The sequence below is a fragment of the Columba livia genome, chromosome 5 (genome assembly GCF_036013475.1).
Source record: "Columba livia isolate bColLiv1 breed racing homer chromosome 5, bColLiv1.pat.W.v2, whole genome shotgun sequence".
Taxonomy (NCBI): Eukaryota; Metazoa; Chordata; class Aves; order Columbiformes; family Columbidae; genus Columba; species Columba livia.
In genome coordinates, this window is record NC_088606.1 from 64,680,374 (window position 1) to 64,705,037 (window position 24,664).

Sequence of the window (24,664 nt, forward strand, 5' to 3'; positions counted from 1 at the left end):
TTAAGTCTGTATTCAGCAGTAGTTGGGCTTTGCAGCTTCCAAACTCTGGCTCCACAGGTCCCTAAAACTCAGGAGAGTGCCACAAGCTCCCATTGAAGACTTCTAAGGAAAAAACAGAGGCTGACTTCTGCTCTTCAGTAACCGACATCAGCAGGACCTGGATCAGTTCCTAAAAGAAACCCAAGCAGATGCCGATTCCACCCTGCAGCCCAGTGCCCCAGGTACCTGCAGCGACTCTAAGTGGTTGCTGCCTTCTAGGGGTGCTCACAGCCAGGCATGGGTACAGGTTTGTTTTCTACAGTACTTTTTCAGCTTTTTCATAAGTGCTCATGGCCTTCTCCCAGTTCTATCGATGTAGTATACAGAAAAAGTTCAACTGATTCATCCAGGATGCAAAAAATAAATTTTCAACATAATTAGGTACTGGGTTAAGACATATCATCATTCAGTCTTTGGTCATGCCCATGCTACCATTCTGCTGATGCAGTAGGCATTTTATGAAAAACCCTGGCTACTAAAAATGTCTTTTTAACAAAATAGCTTTTCTCAAGCAATGCTGAATGCATCCTGAACATTTCCTTGCAGCTTGGCTACAATAACTGCAATGATCCAGGCCTGAGAGCAGCTGGAGATCTCTTTTATGCTAAAAAGTTTATAGCCTTTCTGTCAAACAAAAGGGACAATCGGTATGTGAAAATTAACTTCCAATCCACAACACCACAGATCTGAAGTTGGGCACACCTGTAATGCACAATTACAGCACTCAACCCAAGTGACCATTGCTCTGACAGCTTCTGCCACAGCTTAAAGAGCAGAGAAGCAATCTGGGTCACAAAATCATATTCATATGTCGGGAGTAAATTACCCAGCTGCATAACACCACCATCACGCCATCTCATCTCTCAAGAGAAAGTGTTTCACAGTAAGTAAAGCAGTGAATCCCTGTTTTAAATACATTCCTTAACCTTCTTTAAATTTGTTACATTTTAATTAAAGTCACAGGACTTTGTTCAGATAAGTTGAAAACCTCACATTAGCAGCCAGAATATCTTATTTATAAGAACTCTGAGGTCTTGGATTCCCATATTTGGATTACATTGCTTTAATTTATTTATTTTTCCAATTAAAAACTTCTCAGTGTTCATGCATTTTTTAATTCCCTAATGCACTTTTCTATCAGGAGAAACATAAAAGAAGCAGACAACATGTTTTTTCAGTTAAAGACTACTTCCTAGCCTGCTCCAGTTTTATAATCTATTCTCTTATGCTCTTACCAACCCCCTCCATCAGACAGCTAAGAGTATCCATCAAAACCACAAGCTGTGTTCAATAGTAAAAGGCACTCCAGCACACATTTTCGCTGGAAAGCGTTAATTTTTACAGGAAAGTGCCTTTCTGCCTTTTACGCCTGCAGAGAGAGTTCAAGTAGAGGAATACTGATGCTGTCTGAACAGGTGAGTACTTTGTAGCAATATGGTTGCTGAGAAATAAAAAAATAGAAATATAAAGCAAGCAACCACCAGGCTCACCTCCCCGGGTTAATTAGACACACTGAGAACAATGTGCAATCCATAGTTCTTAAATAAATTGTCAATAGATACATTTTTATATAGTTCCTACCACTTCTTAAATTGTCGCCTCTGTACTATTCCCACAATCTGCTCTTAATGCTATTAAATATAACGTTCTTCTGTGTTGTTGCTGTTGTAGCACAGTTGTGAACACATTGCAGATGACAACCGGGTACCACAGGGAGCATTACAGACTCTACAGCTGAACCTAATTCCCAGTCAAGTGAAGACCAACAGCAGCTCTTGCAGGACTAGGACAACCTCCTGGGGTTGCAAGTCTCCTGACAACACAGGTTTGACCAGCAGGATCCTTTCCCTCTGCTCCCTTAAAACGTTAAATCTGGGAAAGCCCATGGCAGAGTTTATTTCATTCCATATTAACCCTTTAGTGCCATAGGTTATTTAAGAACCCTCTGACAATGACACAGTTGATCTAGCTTAACTTAAACCTTCACCAGAAAGCCCCTGACAACCTCTTTTCCTTGGAGTGGGGCAGCACAGATCCTACACATAACCAATATTTGGAAACAAGATTTGTTTGTCACTAGTGGACTCAGCATTGGAGGTGCCAGGAAATTAACAGCAGCGTACTTAATTTCCATGTTACTTTCAGCACAGGTTTTACTTGTGCATCAGCTGTACATTCATAATTAATGTAGTCTTTTAGGTTTTCTAAGCTTTTGGAACCTTACTAGAATGTTAAAGGCATGTTAGCAAGTACACTCACATCTTATTACGCCAGTTGTCAGAGATGTATCCCTGCCTAGAGGTCACTGCCAAGGCCCAGCACAAAGTCTCTTCAAGTCTGTGAGAACAGCCCAGTGACCATCAACAGGTTTTTAGTCTGGGCTCTAACATCTCTTCCTGTGTTGGCAGCTCCAAGCTTGAGCATCAAACTCAGCTACAATTCTCACTCTGTGTTCTTGAAGGAGCAAGAAATACACAGCAGGAGACGATTTCAAAAGGACACATGCTTGGGAAATATACCTCCTTTGATCTGTACGCCTCCCCCATCATATCACATCTCATCAGAACAGAGGCAATTATACTGTTTTAAAGATGACTCTTAAAAGCGCTAAAGGCTTTTACCAATTCTCAAGTACTTTTCCCCAGCCTATCCAGGTCTGAAAAACAAAGTCAACTTTGAATTGAATCCAAAAGACAATCAAGCACCAAATGTCAAAGCAATTTTACAAATCAGAGTAATGTAGATGATAAGGCTGGGAAGAATAAAAGTAGCTTCTACTATCTGTTTACAAATTAAAAGTTTCATCTCCAATGCTTTCTGATCCACTGCAGTTTTTGGAGGCCAGAGCCAGCAATACAAATCCTGTAGCAAAATTAGGTTGTGGATGGATATTTATCCCAACGCAAACATTTTCAATGCACTCTCAGATCCAGGTTAACTTTACTAACACTGCACTCACAAATCACTCGCCATAGCCTTCCAAACGTCTAACGTATTACCACAGCCCTAAGCAAAAGCAATAATGCACTTATACAAATCCATGCATAGCAATGTTGCAACCACCTTAAAGAAATCCAGTGGGAATCCAAAGGATTAAGTATTGTTGGTCATTTTTTTTCCTTTTTGCTTTGTTTTTATTTTTTTATAAAGGAAAGAACAGTAAGTAAAAAGCACAGAACTTCTTTAACTAGACAGGTACGTTTCAGGCTAAATGCTTGTTCTGATGACACTGAATCACTGCAGGAGGTGGGACAGGTGAATCTATTGACTGCAGTCATATTTTCTTCCCTGTGACTTGTTCAATTAAGTCTGCACAAGTATCACTTCTCATTAGGCATCCTGAACTCTGCTGAGAGCCAGTGACACCCACAAGACTAAAATGGTGACATCTATATGTAAAGCCTACAGCTCTTAACAGTGGATTCTGTGCACACGTTCAGCTGCAGCTTTCCTAAAGCTAACAAGAGGGAGGTTCACGATTTTCAGAAGTAGCCCTCAATGGTTTGATCTTCATTTTCACATCTTTTGATGTTTATTGTTGCATCATCAGAAATGCTAGTGCAAAGATGAACAAGATGCTGACTCCTCTTCCAAGTGCAAAGATGTATGGGGGTAAGATACAATAAAGGAAACTATCACACCAATATTCACAAAATTGACTGAACAAAGATGCTGTAGGTGAGTGAGGAACTTGAAAGACTTTGTTGTTGTTGTTCATTTAAACTTCTGCTATGATCTGCCCTCAAGTCATGCTTTCAGAACTATCCCCATTACTTTTCCACACGAGTTGTCATCAACTCCCACAAATTCACAGCCAAACAGAGGCATTTAGGTATTGATTTATGTTGGGAGCAGCCTTGAGACATACCTTAAGGGACACCCTTAGATGGATCAGCCCTGTTCTGGGCTACCTGATAGAGACACCTATGCACATTTATCACCTCATACACCATCACAGCTCATTCTGTAATTCTATTTATCTATTGCTGACTGTTGCTGTAAAGAAAATAGGGGTACAACCACAGCTCTGTGCCCTGGATAAACTTCTCTACCAGGCAGGCTCTTTGTTTTGCTGGGTGCCTCTTGCACACAATGTGAAAGGAAGACAACACAATCTGCTAACAAGGGTCTTCCTAAAACACATTTGCTGTTCATTGAAAACAAAACAACCCAATAAAAAGATCATAGGAGATAATGAAGAACCTGTCCCAAAACCCAGTGAGTCAATAAACAAACAAAAAAGTATACTGTTGTAAGCAAGGAAATACCATAGCAGAAACAAATAGTGGTAAGATAAATAAATCAGTTGACTGAAATGAAGATGATCTTTATGAATTGTAGATTTCATGCCTCAGTGAAATTAAAATTGCTCTAAGGATTTAATTGCTTCTAGGATCCAAATAAAGGGATTCAATAAGAAACATTTCTTCAGATTCTATTTTTACTGTCAGTAGCTAACGCAGTTGTAGAAAATGGTTGTAACTTTTTTCTCAAAACAGTATCTCGTAATTACTTCGGTCAAAATTAAAACTTTTTCTAATGTTCCAATAGCACACGCTCCCGTAATACCCACATAACTTTATTCTGCCCACCTAAACAAAATGAAGACTTTAGAAAGAAATGTCTGCCACCATCACCCTATCTATTTAAGTGCCACAATTCCACGATGTATATGCTTATCTCACTGAAGGCAAAGGATAATTTTATATTCATTTCAGTGCAAGAAGACACAAAAGCAATGGATCATTTTCCTCATTCCAAAAGCCTATTTTGAAGGTGCCAATTGCAAGTTTTCTGAGTTTCCTCATCAACCACTAAGTTAGCAAAAGCCAAAGTCTTCAACACGTTGTGAGATCAAGTCCCGAGGGAACAGAGATTCTAGGGAAGAGAGATTCTATGTTTGCTGCTTTTTATTCCTTGAAATCCTGACAATCTGCCATCTTGCAGTCTTCACAACTTTTAAAAGGAAAAAAGTGTAATGACAGACAGAATACCCTTCAGAAAATAAAAACCACAAGTTCTAAAAATGCAAAAAGAAGCTTTCAGGGTTCTCAGAAGTTTCCAAGTGGGGTAGCGGGTGGAAAAAAATCAGCAAAAAGTGCATTGCTTGATTAGGCAAAATAAAATTAAGGTGCCCCTGACACATCTAAGTCTTCAAGTTTTCAGGTATGCTGAGTGAAGCAATTCACAACAGAACAGACTGCACACCAATCTATCACACTTAAACGCAATCACAGTCAAACGTAACATCAGCTAGTGCCTAAACTACAGAGATGCATTTAATACTCCCCAGTCAGCAATCAACCTTTTCCACATTTGTTCATAATCACAATTAATTGTTTCATTTTAATGCTTTGTTTTTGTTTTCTTATCCCATGGCAGTTTAGCGTGCTTTTTAAATTAGATTTTTTTTAAAAAAAGTCTTCCCATTTTATACCTGTGTGTAAGTAGAGAGCATTTTTTAATGAAATATAACTTACTGAACATATTTTCTTACCTGTTGCAGTCCACGTGGAGCAGAAGGTGGGATGCACTAAGTGACACAGCAATCTTGTGCCACTGTCCATCGGCCAGACGGTACGGGAACACCTCTGTTCTTGACTTCCCATTAAACCTGTAGTGATATCTGATCTCATCCCGTAGGCCACTGCTCTCCAGTTCAAAATAGCTGTATTTAAAACATGAAGAAGAATCAGTGCTATTTTTCAGTTTAATCTTTGCTCCTGTCACTTTGTTCTTAATTCACAGGTTTCTTTAAGCAAAGGCCACACGGATGGTCACAACCTAAAGGGGTTACTCAGCATGGATTCGCCACTAGTTCATTTTTTCAAAAAGACAGAAAGACAAGACTATACATTCAGTGAATTACAAAAATAGCAATACCATTTACATGAAAACAGGTCACGTTCAAAACACCATTTGATGGTCCTGGAAATTGAGGTCCTCTTTTTACCCATAGACCAGGCTAAACTACAAGAAAATGACCTTTACTCTTTTTACCAAAATGTTTTTTATGAACACAGGATTTGTAGGAAACGCAAAAATAAAGAACTGTATGTATCATTACCAATGAACAAACAAAAGCCATTAAAGTAAGAAAGCAACAAGTAATCATTTAATTTGTATTTACTATTTGCGATTCCATTGTTTAAAAAACTGTTTAGTTTTAGGACTTTCCTACATGCAATTGTGCTTAACTCCTTTTCTGACTTCTACTGTTCCAGCTGTAATTGTTCAGCTTTACAAGGGAACAAAAGCTCCTGGCCAGATGAGCTGTCTCAACACCTGGCATACACAACCCAAACTTCCAGACAGTTCTCACCAGAGCAAACAAAATACAGCGTACAGGTGGTAGCACATTGACAGTGTAAATAGCAAAGCCTTCTCCTGGACCTCAGATCACACAGAGCATATCAAGTTAAGGTTCGCTTTTTCCTGCTCAAATGAAGCCCTGGATATAGAATGAAAGAGATGCAGACCTCCTTTTACAGTAGAAATAACTCCACAACTAAACATAGATGTGTTAGGTTGTCCAGCCCACCCCTACCTGTGTCTGCCTCCATAGTGTCAGGTTTTTCACTACTGGACAATGACAACCTAACATGGCAGTTGAAAGATGGGTGCTAGTTTGGGGTTTAAAAAAAATATACAGGAATGAAATCCACCTCCAAAAAAGAAATAAGTATCCAGGTGCTGATTTTGATTTTCATGTAAGCCTTTTACACTGCTCAGCTGTACACAGACCTTAATAGCCAGTATGCACAAGCGTTACATGAGGTGTGTGCACTTCATCAACAATAGCTCTTACCAGCGAAGCAGAGGCTTTTTAGAACATAATAACTTAAAAAAAAAGGGAGGAACTTACTTATGAGATAAAATGCTAGCTGAGAATTCTGCAACAAAACAGGAAGGGCAATAGCGACAATAAATTTTGACCAAAAGTGAAACCTAAACCCTCCTCCATGCTGTCAATATCTTGCCATTACACTTATCATGCAACAAATGAGCTTTATCATGTCACCCAAATCAAAGACTCAAGCAGCGAAGTAAAACCAGCCACAGGCAGATAAAGGCAAAGCCAAGAGAGAATGAAAACACAGCAGGCACATGTACAAATAAAATGCACGCAGTACAGAGTGGAAAAAAATACAAACGGCTGGTGTTGTGAAGGAACTGGCCTGATTCGTGCACATAAAGGCAGGAGGAGGGCACAGTAACAAGATTTTTCTAAATGGGAGAGCAGAATGTTGATTCATGGCCACCACCACCCATTAAAATACCTAAACTGTAATACAGCAATAAGAAATCTGGAGAGGATTTTTTAATTATTTTATTTGTGATGCTCAGTAAGAGCACAGTCAATATAGAGAACATAGTGCTGCTGGCATTTCCAAGCCAGGAAAGGACTAGGACAAATACTGTCAGTGAAGTCGTACTTACAAAGTTAAACTTTCCATAATTGCCATCTGCTGTCAAAGCACAAAAAGAAGTCATTAAAGAGACTTTGTTTCTCTCTCGTTCAGATGAACAGCAGCGAGGCAGAGAGCTTCAAAAACTGAGGGAGAGCTACATAACATCCTAGTATCTTTCTCATGCACAAAGTATTATATAAATATATTTTTATATCTCGTGAGAGCAAGACAAGCTCCTGTTGCAGGAAGCACATGGCTTTCTTCAGTTGTTCTTCATTATCTCTTCTAGTCACAGAGCTAATCGCTTACCACACAATGTCTGGGTTGTTAATAAAAAGCCAACAGTCCAGCCCTGGAAAGGTCAGTCAGATACTGTACTTAATCACATCTCTGCTCTGTTATTTGAACAGTATAGGGAATCGCAAACCAACGTCGTTTCTCATCTGACAAGCTTTAGTGTCAATAGTTACTTCAGGAGAAAAACCAACCTCTTGCTAATGCACTGAGGTGGTTGTTGATCTCCTAATTTATATTACACAGAAGTGACTAGTTCAAGTTTACTGTTTAAACCAGCACTAACATTTTTATATATGTACAGCTAATAGCCACAGAACTGTATAAAGCGCCACATTTTACCTCTTCAGTGACAAGAATGGAGGATGACAGCAGACAAATTCTGCACCTATTTTTCACCGCTCTTCAGTAAGTGCAAATCAGAAGTAATTATGCTCAGACAAACATTAGTAAACAACAGTCAACAAAATCCCAACGGCAGAAACTGGCTGGATTAGCCCAACATAATCTCAAGTATTTAAAAAGCACAAGGCAATGATGTAAACCAACACTCTTGCATTGATTTTTTTTTTTAAGATGCACAAATTCACATCAAGATCTTGACTACACACGCACTTCACCATGGTCACAGTTCAGAAGATGTAGTATTCTCTACCAGAATATAGTTCACGTGCAAATAGCTTTCTCAACAGCAAACAACATCTTTCTTTCCTCCTCCCACCACGCTCTGGAGGAAAAGCCTCTTCAAAAGCAACAATTCACTCCTGGAAATAAATGCACCTGCTCTGTGTTCAAGTTCTAATCTGCAAATTGTGGAATGGAAGACAAATGAGCAGAAAAACATAAGTTAAGGCAAGAAATTATCAACCTGTGAGAAAATAATTTGTAAAGCCAGAGGAAGTTGGTTTTTTTTTTTAATATCTATCTAATCTTTGACTTGAAATGCCACTGCACAAGTTTTGCTCTATTATAAGCCAACATGTAAACTACAGGGGGAAATTAACAGAAACTACCATACAAGAGGCAAGAAAACAAACTAATCTCTAACAGGTGTTTTGTAGGTACTTCCCAGTATTTTCCAAGGAAGAAGAAAACATAGGAACAGAACAAATCAGGGTTCCTGAAAGGATTTCAGCATCTGGGACCACCTGAATAAATCTATCACAAGCATGAACTTTTAAGGTTACCAAGAGATTCATATCAAGAACCCAAGGGAGGTCCCTGAGCATTACAACCAGTTCTGCTTCTGCATCGCGGCCACGAAGCCTGTGTGTCAACTTGCCGCTCTAGTTATCCCCCTGCTCCCCTCCTCGAGACCTTTTCCAGCAGAGAGAGATGTGAGACAGTATTCAACTTGTCAACTTGTTAGTACAAAGAGACGGTTTCTTGTTTTATTTGTCATTTCTCAAAGAGGATTTATACATTTTTATTTTTAAACAGGCGTGATCAAAAGTAACATGCATTTTGACAGATTAAATTCTCAGCACACATGTATTAAGAAAGCTTGCTGTTTATGGAACAGCAACACAATATGACCTTGGCTGAAATTTTCCCACTACCAGGATTTCCATATTTGCTAACATGTAAGCTACTGCTGGCTTCTTTTATACAGTTATAGAATCCAAATTCTTTTTAGAGATCAGTCTGCAGTCTCTCATTCAAATCCCAATGCATACCAGAAAAACACGTTGCTAAATTCAGATTAATTTTATGCACATCAAAAAAGTTGGGATATTTTAAGATCATGCAATGTGCTTCACAGAAGGACCATATTATTCCACGATCAGCTCTAAACGCTTTGCAATTTTTTCTGACAATTTTTGCAACCCCCTATGTACCTCACACACCAATATTGTTATAAGAGGATAAAGCCTGACTCAGTGATGGTTAATGCACTTTTTTTTTGCCTTCTTTTAGTCCCAACCATAGTGAATATTTAACTGTGCATTTGACAGTTCATTTGACTTCCAAATCAGGAGAAAAAGGTGTCTGGAAGTATACTGTAAGTTAGAAATGGTTGCTGTGGATGTAATGACCAAAAAACTGGAAAAGTCATTATCACCATTAAATAAGAGCATGTAAGACACCTAAAGTAGAAAAAGCAGAGTATCTCTATTATACAAAGTGAGTTGGCTCAACCCACCATCTGCATTAAAGAAACATACTCATCTATTCATCATATCTACCACAGCAGTGATCTTAACTCGTGACAAACACCACCATGTTCCATTCAGATTTTACTGCTGTCAGGTTGTGGAAGTAGCAAAAGGAGGGAGGGCTCCAAATAAGACACCACGCCAAGAACTCTCAGATATATCTCCTTCTGAATCTCCTTTTTATTCTTATCTTTTCAATGCTAACACCTATCACGAGACACTAACATATCCCACAATGAAGACAGGTCACCATCTGGTAAGCACGATACTGATTAAATGCTCTGATATGAGCTCCAATAACTAAAGCAAAACCACTTTTTGCATTCAGTTCTGGTAATCTTCTTCTTTATCACTTTCAAACATAAATAAAGCAGAGATCATTCTGATTTTACAACTTCCACCATCCCTGATCAAGTGCCAAATAAAGCCCCACAGCCTCTTTCAAGGAGCAGCACCAGCACTTAGAGCAGATGCTCTCAGAGCTACTGAACAGATGTCCCAGGGCAAGGCAGCAGGCACAGATGGCATCTCTGCGAATATGTACAAACTTGGGGTTGCCATCTAGTCAAAACACTCGTGCATCTGCTTAACATTGTGTGGGAGAAGGTCACAAAACTGCAGGAGTTCAAGGATAGAAGCACTGTTCAACCTTGCACATGCTGCAGCAAAACTACCATGTCAGGTCTCTCAGCTGCTGGGGAAAAAAAGAAGTCACTGTCATAATAAGAATCAGGCTGGTATTGAACAGAAGCTTCTGGAAAGTTCTGTCAGTATGGTCAAGGCACAATTTCTTATGTTGTTTTAATAACAAAGCAAATTCAAGGAAAGTTCGGAGACCAGGCCATTTGATGTCAGCAGGTAGAAGTTCAGGAAGCTTCTGTACAAATGTGCCTGTTTGGATGTGTTTGTGCACAGAGCTTTTCATTTCACAATAGCATCGTGCCAGGCAGAGTACCAGAACATTTAGTGATGTTTAACGATAAAAATGGCTTCAGGCACGATTGTGCTTTAGCACCTTTGCAGAAACACTTCTTGATGTATTCGGAGACAAACAGACAATGAATCTGTATCTATTATCACACAGATTTCACGACTTTCAATCTACAGAGATCCTGTGATTAATCACAGCTCATCACACTTTTGGCCTTTCACTGTTCCTTACCGCTGGTTGAGTCTGTGCGCACAGGGGTACACACCACACTTCATCACTTCAGTTGTGCTGCCAGGTGGCTCAAGCCTGGACAGCAACACAAAAGAAGATGAGATCTTGTTCTAACACTCCCCGGTGGGAAGCAAGTCAGGCCAGGGGCACAGAGCGGGTACGTGATGCTGCAGAGAAGCTGGAGGATGTGTGGCCAAGAGCATCGCCACCGTCAGAGAAGCCACGCAGAGCAAAAGCTGCACTGCTGAAACAAGAGAATCATCTGACTCCAAACAAAAGCAAACACCCACCTTGCAGTTGTCACCACGGTTCTGAATGGATGCCAAACTAGCACAAGTTACAGTTGTCAAGGTAAATATTTCAGTCACTTCCACAGGCGCTGTTCTTGTACCCCAGTTGCTATAAAGTGACAGAGGAAGATCCCAGGCTCTGAAGTATTACACATTGTCAGACACTGGATTTTGAAGAAATACTCTCACACGCTCAAGCGTACGGATCTAGTCCTCTGCTACATATGCGTACGTACAAACCATAAAAAGCTACTTGTCACAGCTAGTTTAAATATGGACAGATTGAGACACTGCACAGCAAAACCATACACGGCAAAATTCACTTATGTGGCGCTAAAGACTTACTACTGTGGCAGAGATTAAGTACTGATAGCATTAAAGCTTATGAGCAAAATCAGACTGACACTAGGTAGCACAAAAGGCATCGTGAACAGAAGAAGGCTCATCTGTGACAATGAAGGTATCTTGCTGAAAAATCAGATTAACTTTCTACAAAAGAAAATGCAAAAGCTGAAGCCCGTATGTTGCACAAACACTCTATCATCACCTACTGCATTCCGAAAGTAATCCTCCTATACAAGAAAATCCAAAATAAGCCACAACCTAATACTCAATTCTTTCAAATCTCTCAAGTAAAAGCCTGAAAGTTCAACTTCATTGTGCTGTTGGTTACCTAAACAGGATTCTTTCAAACATTTGTATTGTTTCCTTTCAAACAAAAGGAACTAAATCCAGTCAAATAAACAACTTTATTTTTCCATTCAGACCACTCTGAGGACAACAGGAATCATGTTATATCAGCCTAGCTTGAAACTTCTAGCAATAAAAACCCCTACACTGACATTTTCTGTAACAAACATTTAGTCTTTTGTTCTACAAATCTTCTACATGGCAGCTGGGCATACAACCTGCAAGGCATTAAGCATTTATGATGCTCAAAATATGCATTTGTTTACCTGCAATGAGGCAAAGGCCATCCAAATACGAATTTACTTTCTTCTTTGATCGTATAAAGAAAAAAAGTAAGCCCAACTTCCGCCTGCCAGCTAAGACAGCTTGAGTCAGAGCTCACACAAAGCAGCTACTCATTTTCATGGCATGTAAGGCTTGACCTTAAGCATTTTTGTTTCCATTTCATATGTCTGAAAGTCTGTCCTCACTGTGGCTGCTGCCTGCTTGCTGTCTTAAAAAGAGCTGGTCTCTACTCATAGTAAAGCAAGTAGGTCATACATCCTCATACACACATAGACACAAACACCTACAAGAACCAAGACATCCCTGCTAAAGGTAGGTTTCTGCAAGAAGTGGCCAAGTAATGGGAGAAATTTGTTTATATTGCCTCATGAAAAGCAGCAGTTGGTCTCACAGTCTAGTGTAACCACTCCTGAGATGGCCTCACCCTCCTGCCTGCTCATTCCTACCTCAGCCCTTGCACCGGATTTAGCCATTCAGTTGCAATGACGCGTGTCAACCCAATGAACTAGCCTGACAGAAAAGTACCCTGATGAAAGAAAAGAATCATTTCTTCACCTATCACCATTCCAAAACCAAGTGACCTTGTACTCACACAATCACTGTAACTCTAGCAAGGAAGGCAATCCACAATTACACTCAGAACTAATCCTTGAAGGGCTCATCACCCACAACCTTCGACCAAAGGTTAGTTTCCCCAGTCACAGCGGACCACTCGCAGACCACAAAGCATTTGTATTCAAGGACATTCTGAATGAGGGCTGTCATTCTTTTTATGCTAACTCTGAGCTGGCATTAGCTCAGGGATCATCGTGGGTATGCAGAAGCCTGGAGCTCACCATGTGAACAGAAAGCCCCAGAAGAGCTGTGACCAAAGCAGAGCATGGCCCTGGTCCCTCCCGCTCATCACTGCAGCAACAACTCAGTTCAGGGGATCCCCAAATCCATAATCTCCAAATACCAGATTTTAATAAAACAAAAGAGGATAACGTAGCCTTTTAAACTAATGAGGTCTGCCACCTGAGTCAAACTCCAGTATCTGAAAACAAACTACCCTATCACAGAATCACAGAATGTCAGAGATTGGAAGGGACCTGGAAAGCTCATCCAGTGCAATCCCCCCATGGAGCAGGAACACCCAGATGAGGTTACACAGGAAGGTGTCCAGGCGGGTTTGAATGTCTGCAGAGAAGGAGGCTCCACAACCTCCCTGGGCAGCCTGGGCCAGTGCTCCATCACCTTCACCTTGAAGAAGTTTCTTCTCAAACGGAAGAGAACGGAACTTCCTGAGTTCCAGTTTGTACCCACTGCCCCTTGTCCTATCATTGGTTGTCACTGAGAAGAGCCTGACTCCATCCTCCTGACACTCGTCGTTTATATATTTATAAACATTAATGAGGTCACCCCTCAGTCTCCTCCAAGCTAAAGAGACCCAGCTCCCTCAGCCTTTCCGTATAAGAGAGATGCTCCACTCAAATTACCCTAATTGATGTGTCCTTACAAGGAATGTTCTTCCCTCTGATCTTGCTCTCAAATTCAGCAGCTTTTCAGTGACTTCTTATATTATTATAAATTCCACACATTTCTGCTAGATTCCCAGCAAAAAAATCTCCTTTCCATCCTCTCAAGGCCCAAGCACATGTATGCTCCCTGCTGCTCTCTGGATGCCCTCAGCCTCCTCCTGCCCCGCAGGTCTCCTCCTTCCCTCCCCACTGACACCCCAGCTCCAGCAGCTTCCCACAGTGTAAGTTTGAGACATTTCAGTGCTTTGCCTATATCAGAAGGTCATAAAACAAACAGAATAACTCAGCTTGTTGGAGAAGACTCCTGGGGGACCCACACACCCTGCTCCTGGCTGACCACAACATTTCTGCGCTGACCCAATTCAGTTTTAAAGAGTTTCAAACTGCCAGCCATTGTGCTCCAATTGCCAGCAAGGTCTAATCAATATGTTTCAACAGCTGGTTATCAGCAGCGTCTTAATGCTTCAGAGAGACAACAGTTGTCAGCCTGGTGTCCGTAGAACACCTGCTCTCAGCAAGGAGCCACAAGATGGGAGATCCTCAAGCAGTAACTCCCCTTTCATGACTCTTAAATCAGTGGAAGATGTATAGAACATAAAAATTTGGCATCAGTTTCCTCTTTTGCATACTTCAACACAAAGCACAGAAGCAGATGCACCCAATTCCATTTCCATTTGCAGCTCTGAAGACCTTTATGAGAAAAAAAAAAAAAAAACACTATAAGAAATAAAGCCCACCTGCTTGTTCCTCTATGACAAAAAAAGTGCATAGATTCCTCATATATTTCATATCAACTCATTAAGAGGGAAGGAAGTAAGGCTGGATCTTTATATTCTCTGTATAGCTCTCCAGTTTAGCAATTCTACATATAAATATTAATGAAGATGTGACCTCTACCCTAAAAGAAAAAGGTTAATGCACACATTTGCAGAGTTTTCCCCTCACTTTTTGAATTCTGGGCATCTTAGAATCCAATATGCATATAAACATCTCGCAGAGAATAATCTAAAACATAGTATGGAGTAAATCCAATTTCTCAGATTTACAGCTAGGGTCAGAAGTCACTTGTATAGGTTTCCTTTCATTAATTAGGTTTTAGCATTTAATTCAACTAGCTTGTTTTGTGTTTTAAGGAAGAATATTATGGCCTGGTAGCCTTCCAACTGTTATTTGTGAACATCCAGTTTTTTACCTGTTCCTCAACAGTCTCAGAAGTTGTTCATGGTGTCACTGGGGGAAAGTATTCAAGAATGTATTAGAGACTCCCATGCATTTTCCCCTCTCCAGCCAATTCTGACTTGCTAGGAATAAAAATCTTTCACTATGAGCCTAACACTTTTACCAGAATCTGCCTGAATATTTATACCAATATGACCTGCTGTTACATAGTGAAAAGCCAAATTTTACACTCGATAAATCATTTCATCCAAGCAGTACAATTCACTTGCAAGGTTACGTATATCTGGTGTGGCAGAAATTTACTGAAGTTCAGGTCATGGGCATAAGTTATAAGCATAAAAACAAAGAATAAAAAGAAAAAACACTCAGAAAATTTAGAAAAAGTTTTTACTGCTTCCTGTAAGAAGACCTTGGAAACATTAATATTATTGCTTGGTCCCTAGTTCTATATCACGGTGGAATATCCCAATTTGAAACACTCTTCAGAAAGAATGACAACACATGGATAGAAAGTTAGTGCTAATAGATGTGAAGAAAAGAGAAGGCACACACACAAAATAGTAGGGAGGAATAAACAACTTGGCATCTTACAAAACAATTAGTTTTTCATCCTGCCTCTTTAGTAACTAGTACCATCAACAAAAGCAACAATGACTTCTTCAGGAAGGCAAGAGAAGGAGGAGGGGTGGGAACAACACACAAGACTCAGGGACATTAAAAATGCACATAAGGAGACCTTGAGGAGAAGGTCAATAAGGGTATTATCTTATTTCTTATTGGTAGTTCATGGCTCTTCTGCTTACTAGTTTAATTTTGCATATTCTGCATTACAATGCCCAATTTCTCTGCTTTCCATAAATATATACCAATGGCTAAGGAGAAAAATCTTTGGGAGTCATCTTGTAAACACCCAGCAGGTTACTTTCAAAAAGTCAAAAGGAATTTTGCCCAATGAAAGATTAGAAAACCTGATCCAGAGTTATTGCCTCCCACATCATGACCAAATGATGAGTTGGTGGCTGCCTCACAGTTATGTGTGACACACTGTAAAAACTCTATTTCCTCTTACTTTCTTACAGGTAAGTACCAGAGTCCCAGGTGATGTGTACTTGTGCTATTTGTCTGATTTATGGAGGTTCAGATTTGTACATCAGTAGAAAAATCATTCTGGACTCAATACTTCTTGATACCTTATGCCTACCATGCTTAGCCGCAAGTTGTGGTTCAATGATGTTTACCTCCAAAAAATCCCCAGCAATTAAAAGCTCATTATTGAAAGTTTGCGCAGTATCTGATTTGAAAGTGTTATGAGCTGGTCAGCTGGGTGATGACTCACCAAAAGAATGCTCTCCACTCTTCCAACTTCAGATAAAGCCATTAAATCACTGTTGAAATAAGGATTCATTATGGATGGGATTTTAAATATCTCAATGGCCTTTTCCAAGTGTCTGAAGAGTCAAAAGTCATGAGCAAAACAGCTCACAAAGATCTTCTAGGAAGAACTGGCTAGCATAATCCACCAATAAAGAAAACAGTTTCCACTTTCTGCATTCCCAAGTAACATGTTTGTCCATCCTGTATTACATTTTTTTCATCTATAATGTGGAAAAAATTATAATCTTCAAGTTTACCACTCTATTCCAGATAACTATGTACACAGTCTGCACATAGTATCGCTCTGTTCAATTGGGCTTAATCTGTGTTATTTAAGCTTTCCATTTTCCAAGTTGTATTTTAATACATTTGGATCATGAAAACAAAGTTTTTATTATCACTAAGCTGATTCAACCGGATAACATATTAACAAAGATGCATTTATCATCACTGTAATATAAATCCTGTCCATCAAATGATGATATAAATTAACAAATTTCCAATTGTTGCAAAATATCTATTCAGTATAACAAAACACCATATCTGAATTACTAACTTCAAGAAAAGTTGTATTCATGTTATTTTAATACCTTTAGTTTCAGAGTTCCACGCTACAGAAGAAAAATAAAATCCTGCTAAAACTTACTAGAGAAATTAAATATAAACCAGGCATTCTATATATTACCACCTAATGGCAATCATCTCCACCACACACATCATGCAAAACTGCCTTTTGAACTAGTTATGCTGGCATATTTAACTTAGAATATTTATATATGTGTGTGTACGCATACCTCTACACATGCCTTTTTGTTGTTTGCAATAAAACCTATTTGTCAACTATTAAATCTGTGCACAACAAAAAGTCATCTCCCATAGAGATATAAACACTTGTACCAATAGCTGACAGCTTCTTTTATTCAGTGTTGTTGATCTCCTGCATGTTCTGAAGCCTCAGACTTTTAACTTCGCCACTTTGGGCATGCCAGTAAGTTCAGAGACTTAACTACAATCCTTAAGCATAGTCCCTAGCTACAATATATCCCATTCTGTGCACAAGGGAAGAGTTCTTGGCTTTTCCATGGTAAAAATCTACCCTGGCTAGGTAATAAATGTACCCTTATAGTTGTTCCCACAGGTCTTAATCATGCTGAAACACAATGATGGTTCTTACTACTGTCTTTGCATTGTCTGTTTTCACAGAAACATGGAAGGTTGAAAAAAGCTTGACCAAGAATAATGGATGTCACCAGAACACAACCACGCTAATTATCAAAAAATTAGTAGAAAACAGAATTTTAAAAAGGCTTCCCCTGTGTCAAGGGCCTGCAGCCATTTCAGTTCACGTGCAAAGCTGGAGCGACCTGGGCAATTAGAGCAACACCAAAAAAATAGCAAGCTGGAAGTTCTGCTATTGCATTGATCATAATGTAAGCAGGGTCCTCTTCAGTAGTGCCCTAAATCTTTGTTCTCTCCCACTCAGTGTTAAAAAAGATTTTCTCCACTGTCACCCACTTTATTAATTTCTGTCATAGACCTGAGCGTTTGAAAGCACGATCCTTATCGTGGTCCAAGTAGCAACTTAAGAAAATAGAGAAACAAACAGTGACTCTGTTTTAAGTGATCCGTGAGGAGTGCAGGAAAGAAGGACAATCACAGTAATCTATCTGACTCTCAGAATGTAACAGCAACACTGGACATACCTGTTTTGACTCTCACATAGAACTACAGAGGCTGAAACTACCTAAGTTAGTACACAGAAATACAAAGGTTTAAGCAAGACTAGCACCCACTCCTTCAACTATATATATTTTGGAAGACGTCTATTAACTTGAAATACTAGAGATAATCTCAATGCCAAGAAGGACATCAGCAGCACATCTTGTTCAATCAAGATTGCGTCTGGATAGCACATCTCTCTACGAGCCTCTGTCTCTACCCATTAAGATAGAGAAGTATCTAAATTCAAAAGAGGCCATACCTAAAAATCCACTTGCTTTGCATTGCGTAATCATCACTACTTGTCTAGTTTGACCTTAGATTTTGCCAAGTGCATGTGTGTGTCCCTATATGTGACGGCATTCCTCTGTCAAGGACTCTCTTCAATGTCTTCTTTCTCAAATACAAAAAGAAAAATCCCTTAACACGGCAAACTCACACTGTCAACCACAACTTTGGAAAGCCTTGAAAAGCTCGGAGGAATTAAAACACAACGACAAAAGGAACGATAGAGAGAGAGAAGGAAAACAGGAAGAGTTGGAGGGAAGGATCCTTGCGTAATACAAAACAATACTCTTATATATTGAGACAATGACCTGGAAAAAGGAAAGAACGAATAAAGTTAGAGACCAATAAGAAAGTGGAAGCGACAGAAAAGTATGATGATAGAGTAAGGAAATGGCAGAGCCCTCCCCTTAGCTATCCGTGTCCCGATATCCCTGCTCTTGTGCTGGCAAGAGCCATCACTGACGATTTGGTCATAATAGGGCCACTGCCTTCTTCATATACCTTCTCAACAAAAGGCAAAAAATTGGGCTAACAGTTGTGTATCATGCACATGGTTAACAAAACTAAATACCAATAGGATTTTTTTTCCTAAAAGAAACACTGCAGAATGACTAATATTAAATTTGAAATAGGAACAACCAAAGAACATCCTATTACTTGCATTAAAACAGAAAGACAGACTAGACACACAGGTCCCTCAAGTCCTAAGAAATTATGAAAAAAAGCATTCACAATGTTAGAAGTAGGAGACTATTTGAAGCAAAGCACGCTTTGAAACATCAAAACATCATTGGAATTGTATTATGGGCCACAATACAAGGTACTTTATTTTTTTTAAATAAATGATGCCTACCACTATAATAGATAATGAAAGGAACCTCTTTTTTCCCCTCCTACACTGGCAATAAAAAGGAAAAAAAAAAAACCACACATGAAATAAGAATATACTGTATTTATGCCAGGAATAAAAGATACACATCACCATACGGAAGCACAAATAGCTTAATTGCTTAATAACTTAATTGCTGAACCTCAAAAAAGAAAACATATTATTTTAAAATGTTATATAACATAGCAAAGCAGGAAACATGTAAGCTTAACTTTTATGAAAAAGTAAACTCCAAAGTGCATACGATAAACCAGTAAGGGAAATTGCATTACAAGGTTTGTAACTTCCAAAGTGCATTGTGTCAATACTACATTGGTTTTGATCTTTCCATTTAAGTTAATTTGTCTTACAGACCAGAACACGTAAATAGTGCATTCTTCCTGTAACAAAAAACAACGAGCAAAATGCAGCAAATTGCAAGCTATTAAGAAAGGTTTTACCTTCCATGTCAGGCTGTACATCTACCATTTGAGCACAATGTCAAAATGGACCACTGAGCACTCAGTATCATTTACGTTATTACTGCTGCAATTTCCTCTTACCTGTGCTCTAATTCTCGGATGGACAGTATAACTCCAGAAGTCGATGCCTTCTGTTGCAGGGTGGCCAGAAACGTGAAATCACTTTTATTCCGGAAGAGCTGAATTAACTTCTCACTCACATGGGGCGCTGCATGGATTTCTCTTTCTATATCTAGGAATTAAAAAAGAATAATAATAATAAATAAAAAATAAATAGTGCAGCATAAATGCTAAATCAGAAATATTCAGATTACATTTTTCATTTTCCCATCGGTATTTTTCGTTTTTGAGAGCCATCTACCATGTTTTACCTCTGTACTTGCTCCATGACAAAACCCAAATGCCATCTCTGTCAGCATGCCCACTCGTCACTTTGACAAGTTCACAACTGGTCAACGACTGATTTTCTGACAGAATTCTTAACGGGATGCTGAGCCATTTGTGTCTGCTGCGAGCAGATTAAGTTGCTGTAAATAAGGTGTGCTGCAGTTAGATAAATAGACTCCTAAATTCCGCAAAATCTCAGGCGCTGCCTCTCCCAACACAATTCACTGAGCTCCAGTTGCAGTTTTTACCACTGACTCCGCTACCACCTCTCCATCGTACATCAGAGGAAACCTGTCCTTGCACGGCGTAAGGCAGAGATGTATTATTGCTAATAATGCTATACAGCTGCGCTTCTGGCCGAGGAATACAAGACATGCTTACAATCCACTATCGTTTTGTGGTTTTCTCAGTTTAAACAAGCAAAGTGTGACAGCTCATACAATATTTATTAAACTCCAGTCTGACCAGGCAGATCCAGGAATATTTCAGTCTCGCTAATCCTGCTGATGTCCAAGCAGCAGCATCGTCGCCTTATATTTGATCTTCTATGATTCAAATGTGCTGCCTCCCAACACATTCATTTTTATCTCATCCTTTTATTTGCAATACATCACCACTCTGAAAGATGATTAACAACAAAACGGAGAAATCACGGCATTTCACCTTCCCACCCCTTCCCATGTCTCTCATGCTGGGCCTTTGTCACACATCTGCAAGACCTGTGCCACTTGCGATTCCTGGATGTCACAACCAATTAGAAACCCGGGGCGCTTCCTTTCGAAAGGTTTACTTTGAAGCCAAAAGTGCCGGCACAAATTCTCAGCTGGTAAAAAAACATATAATTCTACTGAATCCTGAAAATCCGGCCCAGCATGAATGCTGTAACACACAAAGGAGTGATGAGATTTACAATTCAGAATTTCACTGCAGGAAGAAAAAACACCATTGTGTCATTAAATGAGGCTTTGCAGACAGAAAGAGGAGAGGCTGGCTTGAAAAACAACCTGAAACACAGAAATGCAGCTACTGAGGGAATGCCATGGACTGAAACCAAACTCCAAGGAAAAAGTACTCAAGCATGTTTTGTAATTGGGTGTCTCAGTTTTTCCTGTGCAGCTTACAGCCCTTCAAATGAGACTACACACTGAGAATCCATAACACAATTGCACTTGGAAGAGCTCACCTCTGAAAAGTACTGCAAATTAGACATCAAAAAAATCACTAATCACTGAAAAATCTTTGCCAGGGGTTTAAATTCACCTAATACATAAATATAATGCCCACTTTACAACAACAAACTATTTGTCTGTCCAATGCCACTTTTTATCATGGCGGAAGATAAAGAAGACAAATCATTTCCACTGCCATCGGAAAGGGGAATAGCAGAAGAGACAATCCAGCACAGAAGACTGGATTTTGTCTTTATCTACAGAATTTCATTATCTGTATCATTCTCTTCACCCAGAAAGTGTTATTGCTGATCATAAATATTACCTAATTCCTTTAAAAAAAAGCTGATGCAGGAGCCACAAAACTATGTGTCCCATACACCAGTAAGTTCTCCGATATCCAGTTTGCTGTCTATACAGAAAGACAATCCACTGGTACTAACTTCCAAGGTACAAGTAGGACTCAGAGATAAAATGTCCCAGAGTTTATAGTTGAAGATAATTATTCTTGTTCTGAAGTATTAAGAACCTTAGTATCTTAGAATTCTTTTTCCTTTGTCACAGTTTAAGGCAAGGCGGTAATAAACTGTGGCAGACGCTCCCTGTCACCCACTTCCCGCCACTCCTTTCCTTAGGTCAGAAAGATGATAGCAAAGATAAGGGAGAAGGAAGAGAGACTTAGACTTTAAGTTGGAAGGTTTTAAAGGGTTTTACTAATACTACTAATAAATAAAGAACATATACAAAACATACAAAACCAATCTCGAGTGCTCGACGCGGAGCTGGCGTCACTCCAGCAGCAGAGCTGGGTGTGTGGAGCTGGCTGCCCCCGGAAGTCACGGGCGGCACTTCACAGCAAACCGGAAACTGGTTGCAGGATGCAGGGCCTGAGGCCCGTAGATCACAGGCAGACAGGCAGGGTCCTCTCCAGATGCCGGCCATGGTCGAAGAGAGCTTGACCCTCATGATCACCCTCTTATATAGGGGGTATGACAATTATGAGATGGGGTACTCAGTTGATCCTCAGTTGGTCAGTTCTAGTCACCTGTTGTCCTGGTTTTGTTAAAAAACAAGTTTCTCTTTTAGTGAATTTGCCTGTCAGCTAAAGCATTCATATTAGCTGCATTTTCCTGGAGAACCAGACACATGTTTTGGTAAACCTAGCAATGGAATGTGAAGTTATTGATAAGCACGGATGGACATCTCGCGAGAGGGGCGACCAAGTGACCAAGAAACTGACCAACTGTGTATAACATTCCATTCACGTGAATACTTCATATAAAAGTGGGAGATCACGAGGATCTCGTCCCTTTTCCTTTTCCCTTTTCCTCATGGCTGACATTAGGAGAGGACCTTGCTAGTCATCCCTGCGAACTGAGGCCTAGTGACAGACTGAATCCAGCTCCGGTTGGCTGCAGAGTCCAGTCCAGGACTTTGGTTGCCTGCTCTGCAGTTGCTGAGACTTTCAAGATTGGTTTTGTATATTTTGTATTATTTTCTCCATTCTTATTAGTAGCATTAGTAAAACATTGTTAATTTTTCCAACTCTCTTTTCTCTGTCCTTCTTTCCCCCCCGATCACCTGTCCTTAGTGGGAAGGGGGAGAGGGAGGGGCAAAAGGAGGAATTGGGGGGGAGAGGAGGTTAACAATACATCTGCCAGGGTTTTTGTTGTCACTCTGCAATCTAAACCCTCGACACCTGTTTCATCCACCCCTCCTCAAGCACACCCCTCTCCCAACGGATCATGGGAAAACTTATTAGTCTTTCTTGGCTACCATAGTTATAAATCTAAACATGAGCTTCTTCAGTATTCTGTTGGTCTCTTGTCAGCACTGAGTACAGCATCCTAGGAAAAATATGCAGGCTACAGGTCAGAAAAGTACAGCCACCTAGAAGAACTTAGCTGAAAGAAAAATCACTAAAAGAGAACTGGTCTTGTTTTTAACAAAAACAGGACATCCTTAAAGGTTTCACAATTGCCAAAAATAAAATATGACTTATCGAAGCTTTCAGAAACTCTTTCACTTGAAATCATAGGCAGTGGAACATACATGTTAAAACTTCAGTCAAGCCTTGCAAAGTCTGACATTTTCTCATTATAGGGGGACCCAGATATAAAGCCACATCCCGCCACCTATCCACTGAATTTTATACAAAAATATGGGACTCCTTGGTCAGAATCATGAATGAATAATCAATGCACTGACTACTTCAGGCAGAAACATACTTGAAAATATTGTGCTATACTCTGCCACATCTCCATAGTCACAAATACATCAGACCACACACACACCTTATATTCATTCTCTGTTGATTAGAATCGATAAGATCCAAAGTTCGGAAATTCCAGAATCTTGAGTCCAAATTAATAGATAACAAACGGTATCTCTGTACTGCTTTGCAACATTATTCTAGTATAATTCAGACAAAGACAGTTATATGACTAAGTTTTTAGAAATTAACACACTTCTAAGTATGGTGCTATTTATTAGGAGTAAGTCTACTCATCACCAGTGCCTAGAACACCCCCTACCACTAGAAAAATGTACTTGCAGATGCAAAAATGTCTATGGAAATGCTGCTCTTCATGACTCCACCTCAGTAACTACAACAAGGGGAATTTCCCAGCAATTCCATGGTGAGATGGCAAACACGACCCGAAAGCCTCTGAAGGAACTCCAAGTGAGGAGCACAGAGATGCTCATAAGCATCTGGGGGAACATGACGTGGCATTATGGAGATGAAAAACCTCTTGGGGTGCTGAATGCAACCCTGGGCTCACAATCTGGGGTCCAAATTCTGGGAAGGAGCCACATAAGGCTCCACTAAGGACACGGTCCAGCCAGTGCTGCATCACCGCAGATCCGCTGCCCCATAGGACAGCCCCCCACATCTCTGGCAGTGCATCTCAATGCTGCGCCATCGCTGTTTGTGTTCTGCTCGATTTCTGCAGAAAGTACCATACAAATGAACTGGGAGTACAATCCATTTAGAATAAGAGCTTTCTATTTTCAGGTTGATTTTCACACTTCAAAAAAAAGAAAAATTGAGTATACATACACCCCCTCACCACAGGTGCCTGAAAGGGAAAATACTTTTTATGCTCTCTATAAAAATAACTGTCTGCTCATAATGAAATGCCATATTTCCTACATAATATAGAACAATATGGGTTTATACAGTAATCTTCAGTGAAACATCACTTCATGCTTGAATGATAATGCAATCTCAGCAAAATAAATAAATAAACATACATAGATGTGACTTTCATATGCCCTTCTATGTGATTATATTTTCTTAATTTGAAATATTGACTGTCTGGAGGGTTTTTTTTAAAAAAACATACCAG

General features: G+C 39.8%; 1 protein-coding gene across 4 annotated transcripts in view; it reads right to left on the minus strand.

The window, feature by feature from the left end:
- Positions 1-24,664, minus strand: part of NELL1 (neural EGFL like 1) — a 275,157-nt gene that overhangs the window by 230,254 nt on the left and 20,239 nt on the right. For all 4 annotated transcript variants that reach the window (XM_065065504.1, XM_065065502.1, XM_065065501.1 and 1 more), the window contains exons 3-4: positions 19,840-19,990; positions 5,537-5,707 (exon numbers count right to left, since the gene is read on the minus strand). In XM_065065504.1, coding sequence (XP_064921576.1) covers positions 5,537-5,707; positions 19,840-19,990 — 322 coding nt within the window. The remainder of the gene's footprint in view (positions 1-5,536; positions 5,708-19,839; positions 19,991-24,664) is intronic.